Source organism: Quercus lobata, chromosome 6 (genome assembly GCF_001633185.2).
Source record: "Quercus lobata isolate SW786 chromosome 6, ValleyOak3.0 Primary Assembly, whole genome shotgun sequence".
Lineage (NCBI taxonomy): Eukaryota > Viridiplantae > Streptophyta > Magnoliopsida > Fagales > Fagaceae > Quercus > Quercus lobata.
In genome coordinates, this window is record NC_044909.1 from 19,221,982 (window position 1) to 19,231,105 (window position 9,124).

The window sequence follows — 9,124 nt, forward strand, 5'->3', positions numbered from 1 at the left end:
AAAAAAACTCCGAAAAGGGTAAATAATAATACTGTAATAAAGAAAAAGAAAGAAACAAAGGCTGACCGAGGCAAACGTGGCGCACAAAAAAAAAAAAAAAAAAAAAAAAAAAAAAAAACAGCACTCAGGCACAGCCCTCCAAAAAAATTCAAAACTCAAAAACCAAATAAATTCCCGCCCAAAACCCACCCAAATCTTCTCAGTTCTCTCTTTCTCATTTTATTATTAACATTGTAGATTTGTAAAGTCAAAACTCAAACAAACAGCTTCAAACTCAAACCCATAAAAGCTTTTCAGTTTCACCAACATACATTACAAACAAATTCATTAACTTGTACTACTAGCAGTACTAAATTAATGTCCGCCTCATCAGCTCGCCGCCTCAAAGACCACGGCGTCGGAGGCGGCGCAACCAAACCCGCCGCAAAAACCTTAACCCCAATCTCCGCCACCAAACCCAAAAACCCTACTTTACAGAAATCTGCCTCCGGCAAAGAGAACCCCAGGCCCACCACCGTTACTTCTCGGTCCCAAAAGCCCACTCTCCGCCCTGTTCCTCGCTTCGACAAGACCGTGTCCATGTCTCTCTCCAACGACGGCGCCGATTCGCGTGTCCGGTGGTCCACGTCATCGGCCCCTAGAGGTAGGAGCTCTAGTCCTTCTGATCCCATTAGGGTTTTCTCAGATCGTAGGATTTCTAATCCTGTGGGTGGTACTAGGCAGAAAAAGGGGTCTAGGGATTTGAGTGCAACTCGGACTAGGGCCTCTAGGGATTGTAAAGAAAGTGTGGAATTGGAAAAAAAGAGTGGGCTTTGTGAAAAATTTAAAATGGGAGTGGAAAGTGGGAAGAAATTGAATGGGATTAGGGTTTTGGAAAATTGTAATGGGAAGCTTAATTTAAGCTCAGATTCGATGAATTTTGATGAAAAAGTTGGACTTGGTGTTAGTGTTGGGGTTGATAAGGTTTTCAAGTCGAATGAGGAAGTTGTGAAGGTTGGAAATGGTTTTGAGAAGTCTTTGAATGATTCGAAGAATGAGAAGGGCTTAGTTGAAGATGGGTTGGGTGGTCAGGTCAGTAACAAGTATCCGAGCAAACTTCATGAAAAGCTTGCGTTTTTGGAAGGGAAAGTGAAGAGGATTGCTACGGATATTAAGAGGACAAAGGAGATGTTAGATATGAATAACCCCGACACATCAAAGGTGATACTTTCAGATATTCAGAGCAAGATTTCAGGGATTGAGAAGGCGATGGTTATTGTTGGAGGCGATTCGGATGGGAAAGTGGGGGTGTTGAAAGGAAATGGTGAGCGTGAGGATGGGGTGGTTGAGAAGGGAAAGAGTGTGGAAGGGGGTAGTGCTAAAAGTTCGGTTAAAGGGTTGAATTGTGAGGAACTGGAAGCTAGACTCTTTCCTCATCATAAGTTGCTCAGAAATCGGACGTCTTTGAAGGTAACATCAGGTGGTTCTCAAACTCATGACCCTATTGATGAATCAAAGGTGGAGGGGAAGTTGTTTAGCCCTATTGATGAGAACCCAATAGCAGTTGAGTTCTTGGCTTCCTTGAATACCGAGCAAGCTAAAGTCACCACGAGGGACCAGCAAGCTGGTTTAGAATATTGTGAAGTTCAAGAAATGGATGGCGCTGCCTCTACAGGAGCTCAAGATTCTTCAAATATTTTCAATGATAAGCGTGATTTTGAGCTCAATCTCACAACTGATGAGAGACTTGATGAGTTTGATGATCAGGAGAATATAGAGAATGCAATAATTGGTGAGGAGATAGAAGATACTTGCATTGATCAGCTGAATGAAATTGGCTGTAAGACCTCAACAGGAGGATGGTTTGTCTCTGAGGGGGAGGCAGTGCTACTCACCCATATAGATGGTTCTTGCTCATTTTATGATATTGCTAATTCTGAGGTATGCACTCTAGTTATCTAATTGGCGGTACATTCCTATCTAATGTTTATGTAGTTATGTATTGTGATATTTAATTTGCCAATCTCTTTTCCCCTGAAATGATTTTGTCCATTTTTAATGAAAAATAGTAGTACAAATACTTTAGATCACTTCTACTTGCATTATGTCAATGATGTGCTTTGGATGGATTGTTCTGTTCGATTCTTAATTTAATGATTTTTACTCTATATAATTATCTCTCTTTTTGCTAAACTGGAAGTATGTTTAGATCAATGAACTATATTACATGTTTTAATGGTGGTATGAATTGCTTGTTGCATTAATAGATATCAACCCAAAAACTAGCACTGCGTTTTTAGATTTGTTTTGTCCACTGATGGTCCATCTTGGTTTCAGGAGAAGGCTGAGTACAAGCCTCCATCTGGAGTCTCATCTGGTATATGGAGGGATTGTTGGATAATTCGTGCCCCTGGTGCGGATGGCTGCTCGGGAAGATATGTTGTGGCTGCATCTGCTGGGAATGCCATGGATTCAGGATTTTGCTCCTGGGATTTCTACACCAAAGATGTGCGAGCTTTCCAAATTGAGGAAGGTACAATTTCTTCCAGAACAGTTCTTGGTCCCTTATCCAATAACTTTGTACATAGAAGAACTTCTGTTCATAGTATTCTGGCCCCGGAAACTCGGCAATGGTGGTATAGACCCTGTGGACCTCTTATAATCTCAACTGCCAGCTGTCAGAAGGGTGTGAGAATTTTTGATATTCGTGATGGGGAGCAAATTATGAAATGGGATGTGCAGAAGCCTGTGTTGACAATGGACTATTCAAGCCCAGTGCAGTGGAGAAACAGAGGAAAAGTAGTTGTTGCTGAAGCAGAGACAATTTCAGTGTGGGATGTGAATTCTCTCAGTCCTCAAGCACTAGTATCTGTGTCTTTGTCTGGTCGAAAAGTTTCTGCCTTTCATGTGAACAATACTGATGCTGAATTGGGTGGTGGGGTTCGTCAAAGGTGAGTGCCTGCATTTTCATTTTGCTTTTTTTTCACTATTTGCCTTTGTTCTAGTACTCTTCTTGTTGGCTGGTTCACCATATTTTCTTGCCTTGGCACTTTAGTTTGGTGAATTTGTTTACCCCAAATAGAGTTTAGCTTTATTTATTTTTTTCATGATTAATAGAGTTTGGTGAATTTGTTTCCTCCAAAATCTTAGTATCATTGTGAAATGATCATTTTCTGCTTCTGATATTGCTTGCTTCTCTTAGGAAAATGATTTTTGATATATAGCATGTTCTAAGGCTACCCGCCTGTAAATATACATGGGATTTGAAATGTTCTTGTTGTAGTAATCAAATACTTTTTTAAAGATGTTACCAAATTTCTTGTACCTGCTCTGAAATAATTGATGTGGAATGCAGAGTAAGTTCAGCGGAAGCAGAAGGAAATGATGGTGTATTCTGCACTATGGATTCTATCAATATTTTGGACTTTCGCCACCCATCTGGGGTAGGTCTTAAGATACCAAAACTTGGTGTCAGTGTACAGTCAGTTTTCTCTCGAGGAGATTCTATCTTCCTTGGCTGCTCTAGTTTAAGGTCAGTAGGGGGAAAGCAGTCTTCTTCACAGGTGCAACAGTACTCATTGCGCAAACAAAGGCTATACAGCACTTATGATTTCCCAGAATCCAATGCACACTTCCACCACACAGCAATAACACAAGTTTGGGGAAATTCAAACCTTATAATGGGTGCCTGTGGGTTGGGGCTATTTGTATTTGATGCCATGAGGGATGATGGGTTGCAGTCTCTCACCATTGATTCTGGGAACACTCAAAAAGTTATAGATACCATTGGTCCAAATGACTTGTGTTCCCCTTCCTTTGATTACTTGTCATCTCGTGCTCTCCTTATATCAAGAGATCGCCCAGCAGTGTGGAGGCGCTTATCAGAGGTATGAGACATGCTTGAAACCTGTTTAGCCTGATTTGCCAAGGAAAGGACTATAAGCAAAAGAATGTGCCGCTGTTTGTGTTCTATTATCTCATGCTATGTAAGATGTTTGAAATAATATGTGCTATATTTATTGAAGTTGAACTTGTTATATAGAACTTGGTATAGGCATCAGATCAATTTTGTGTATATATATATGATATTATGCTTTAGAATATTTTTCAAGTGCCGAGGACAGGTTTAACTTAGTAATACCAGAAACTAAATAAAATAAAATGGGAAAAAAGGTTGGGAGAGCTCGGTCACATCAGTTATATAACTATAAGCCTTTCGCTAGAATTAGCCTTTTAAATCATGGGTACTTTCTGTTTCACTTTCCATTAGTCGACTTGATTTTATAGGCAAATCCAAGATTTTTGTTTTGAAACCAGTAGAAATAAGAAGACCATGTTGTTTATAAAATTTCCTACACACTTCGGAGGGCTTTGATTTGAGCAAACTTTTGAAGAAAGCAATTTTCATTCCATTGCAACTGTAATTGGCCAAAGCACCAGAACTTGGTGTGGTTAGCACAATGCAATATAACAGGCTCTTCTCAAGGGGCCAATTCCAAATTGCTACTGTTTCTGCTATTCATCTATCTCTCTGCTTTTTTAAGAGAATTTAATTTTACGGGTTTAGTTAATAGATCTCTTTGATGTACTTGCTCACCTGCATCCATTGCTATTTCTTGTTAAATAGGGAAGATCTTACTATGAATTAAGCAGTCCTCAAGTAGAATAAACGCTGAAGAAATCTATTAAATTTAATCTGTTTATGGTTAATCATTCAAATTACAAGTTTGCTCGGATTTTTTTTGGAAAAAGTTGTCATTTTAATCACTTCTCCGAAAAGCTCTATTGTATTGTATCAACAAGAGTAATAAAAAAGATTTCATTTTAATCTCGCACACACACAAGATTAGTTGATTCTTAAAAGCTGTGATCAATTCGCCATTTCTAGCCAGTTTTAGCAAAAAAATGTATCAAAATGATAAATTGGACAAAAAGAAAGAAGAGAAGAGGTAATAACCGGACCAAAACTTGGGTTGGTTGATGAGAGCAAGTTCTCACTTTTTAATGCATCACTGAAAACTTGTCACCTCAATAATTTGTGAAAAAGTGTCAAAAAAATTGTGTACATAAATTTATTTTTATTAAAATGGAAATTTGATCAATTAATTTTGGTCTAGTTTCTAGAACACTGTTTGTCCTCACCTACTTCTAGCAGTTTTAATTTCACTGAGTGGTAGGTTCTTGAATTCCTTGTATAGTTTTTTTTTTTTTTTTTTTTTTTCAAATTTTTTTATGGGAAAATTTCTTGTACAGTTGTATATACTATATTAATATAATGTAGTTTGACTATAAAACTTTAAGGGCACGTTTGGTGCACTGTAATAGATGTTGTAATGTAATAGTTATTTCTAAGGAGTAACTATTCAATTGTTTGGTTATGCTTTTATTAGAGCATCCACAGCAATAGAGTTAAAAATTTAGCTATTTGATACTACAAAAAATTACTTTATTTATTTTATCTACTCACTTTACAAAACATGCTGTAGCAATAGATCAATTTTAACTTTCAACAAAATAAAATAATATAAATATCACAATAAAATAATAATCTACTATAATAAAATAATATATCCACTACAATAAATAACAACCACAACCACCCGTAACCGCTACTACTGCCACTACTGCCGCTGCCACTGACTCTTCCACCGTCACCGTAATCGCTACCGCTGCCACCACCACTGTTGCCAATGCCACCGCAATCAGCTCACTGTTGCTGATTGTTATAAAAAAATAATGTTAATTTATTTCCACACGCGTGCCTCTCTTCCTTTTTTGTGTCCTTTGCTTCTCCCTGTTTCTAAAATTTCTCATCACCCACGTGGCCACGCCTAATGCCTAGCCTCTCTTCCCTTCTCTCTCTCATATGAAATCAACCCTCTCACCCAAAATGCCTCTCTTCTCCATCTTGCAGTTGAGCCCAAAATGTCTCCCTCTTGCTTGTCCCTCTCTCTAACTGTGGTTTTTGGTGGTTCAGTGGTTCGATAGGATTTTCAGTGGTTTGTGCTTCAGTGGCCAAGGGCATTTGGTGGTTTGATCTAGTTTTCAGTATCTATTCTTCATGGGTCCAATTGAGTGGTTGACGGTGGCTGGTGTTTTTGTTTTTTGTTTTTCCCGGCTAATGGTGGTGATGCGGTTGTGGGTTTGAGTTTGTGATTTGGTTTTGACTTTGTGATTTGTTTATGATTTTGGTGGTTGGGGGTTGAGGTTGTGGGTTTTGGTGATAGTGGTTGTGGCGGTGGTTGAGTGGGTTTCGTGGCTAGTGGGTTATGATTGGTGGTAGCTGGTGTTTTATTTTATTTTATTTTTTTATTTGTTTTCAATGGTGGTGGCCGGCGGAGAACGAAGAGATCAATCGGTGTTGTCAGTGTTGGGTAGGGGCTTGGGTCGGCGGTGAGTGGAGGAATTGAAGCTTACAATGGGAAGAAATGAAGAGTGTGAGGACCAACTGAGGGGAGAGAGGAGCAACGAGAAGAAATGGGGAAGGAGGAGAAAGAAAAAACAATTAAAATATTCTAACCATTAATGTGAACACAAAATAAAATAATATATATATATATATATATATTTTTTTTTTTTACTTTTGAGCTACAGTGCACATCTATCTTTAGATGTGCACCGTAGTTGAGAAGCTACTTTTTTTTGCTATAGCTCCACTATTGTAGCTCCATTTTTGTGATTGGTGGTGCTAAAAATAGCAATATAGCTATTTAGCACCACTGCTGTGAGTGCTCATTCGTAATGAATAGTTATTCTTTAAAATAAGGGATAACTATTTCTTATCAAAAGCTATGTAATAACTATTCCTTAACCTATTCAGTACTCTTTTAAAAGAAAATGCCTAAAATGCCCACACAAAATATGTGGCTGATTTCCACCTATTAAACTTAAAATTTCCAACAAAATATGTTCATTTTGCAAAGATCACCCACAGTGGATTAACATCGATGAATTTCCAAAACAATATATATATATATATCAATCAAAATTCAAGTCTCCAAAATGCTTTAAAACTATCCATATTTGTATGATAAGCAATTATTCTTGGTAGATTCTAGAACTCTTATTTGCCAAACCCTCTATAAAATCAAAACCCAATCCTATAAAATAGTTCAAGACTATTATGGTTCCATACCGAATAAAAAAATAATAGTCTGAAACTTTGTTATCATATCATGAACATTATGCTATTTAAATATTTATGGAGTTATAAATTTTGAACAAAGGAGACGTATATTATTTAATTTTTTTTCTTCAATTTATTCATAATAAATTGTTAAGCTAGAGCTATAAAAAGTGTAAATATAAATTTATAAATAAGGGCAATTTAGTAAATTGGATTTAAATATAATTTCATTTAAGGTTTCATTCACGTGTTGTCATCAAACAAATGAATAGTAATAGTCATTCCATTAGACCTTATTGTATTCCTTCTAACACTAATTCCTAATACATTGTAATCATCATTACATTGTACCAAAAGTGTCCTAAGGATATCGTTTGGTAACGCAATAACTTATCAAATTGTTTTTTTTTGAGAAGAAGATTAAATTGGGTATAATTGACACTGTTTTTATTTATCCCAATTACAATTTACAGCATACTAATACTATATCGGTTGTGATTTATTTATTTTTAATTTTATCAATAGATTTTTTTTTTTTTTTTTGGGAGAAGATTGTAAATAGATTTGTTGTGTATGAATGTAACTGTACCCAGTATGTTTAATTGTTGGTCCATGGTACATAAATGTCTTGAACCTATACCATAGATCATGGGTCCGATTTAATTTTAATGTTGGACTACATTAGTTGGGCTAGAGCCCACATACTTAATTTTCAGGGGACTTGATGTCCTGGCTGAAATGAAGAACTTTGATGCCTCGACCTGGTTTAATTAGAGCATCTCTAATAAGTTCTCTAAACCCAAAATTTAGAGAGTAAACTCATAAAATAGTGCTCCAACAGTCTCTCTAAATTACTGTTCATTAATGAAAAATTGTTCACCAATGAACTGTCACTCTCTTGGTTTGATGATCTACTGTTCATGAGCAAAACAATTAACTGTAGTAAAAAATTCAAACCACCAAATAAAATATTCAATTTTACTTGAGTTCACAACGGCTAAATGCAAACATCTCAACCATTCCAGAATTTTCTCTCTCTCAAACATCTCTATTTAAACTCAATCACAATTAAAATACAAACTTAAATCACAATCTTAAAACTAATCAAATTAGAACACAAAAAAAAAGAAAAAAAACAACAACAACAGAAAAGCAAATCTGACGCATTTGAGCCGTGGTGGTGAGAGGACGAGTAGTGGTGGAGCAGACAAGGCTGCATGCAGGGACGGACCCAGGATTTCAAGTTGGGGAGGGGGGAGATAAGCAAAAAAAAAAAATTTCAAAAATTATCATCCATATAGTATTAATAAACTATTAACCAAGACAAATATCCAAAAATCATTGTTTCTTAATATATTAAGATACAATTATTTACCAACAAAAACAAAAGACACGAAACACTATTGTTTCTTAATACAATCATCTATGAAAAGGGAACTCGATGCTCTTTCAAATCTTCAAAATCATCTACGATTGAATCCAAACTAAATTTCGAAACTATATCCTTTTCAATGTATAACATCAAAGAGTCCATTAAAAAATCATTTTCCATTTTTTTTCGAAGGTTAGTTTTGACCAATGTTATGAATACCGTTTCGATGCTCATTTCGGTTTGTCTATTGGAATAGAATATTTCAGTATCGGATTGTTTCGGCATACTATTTCGAAGTTATCTTTTTTATACTTTTTATTTATTTATAATTTTATATACTTATATTTCCTTATATATTATTAGTCAAAATCCATATAATTTATTGAGTCTTAGAACTATAAGTCCATATTTCAACTAATATATCAATTTCAAGTCTAAAACTCTACTCAATGATTATAATAATACTATTGATTCTCCAAAAAAAAAAAAAAAAATACTATTAAAATATTCTAAAAAGAATTACTATTAAAAAACCGAAATATAAAAGCTCAAGTTAAATATTAAAATAGTTTTATTATTTATATATTACGTGTGGACCTACATAAACAAAGCCTAAAACTTTTTTTCAAGTCTCTTTGTCATTTCCA

The 9,124-nt window shown here is 35.7% G+C and overlaps 1 protein-coding gene across 1 annotated transcript; it reads left to right on the forward strand.

Moving 5' to 3' along the window:
- Nucleotides 1–224: 224 nt before the first annotated feature.
- LOC115949662 (KIN14B-interacting protein At4g14310) lies at nt 225–4,045 on the forward strand. Its single transcript, XM_031066952.1, has 3 exons — nt 225–1,920; nt 2,317–2,930; nt 3,335–4,045. The coding sequence occupies exons 1-3, from the start codon at nt 358–360 to the stop codon at nt 3,870–3,872; spliced, it is 2,715 nt and encodes a 904-aa protein (XP_030922812.1). The 5' UTR covers nt 225–357; the 3' UTR covers nt 3,873–4,045.
- The last annotated feature ends 5,079 nt before the right edge of the window (nt 4,046–9,124 follow it).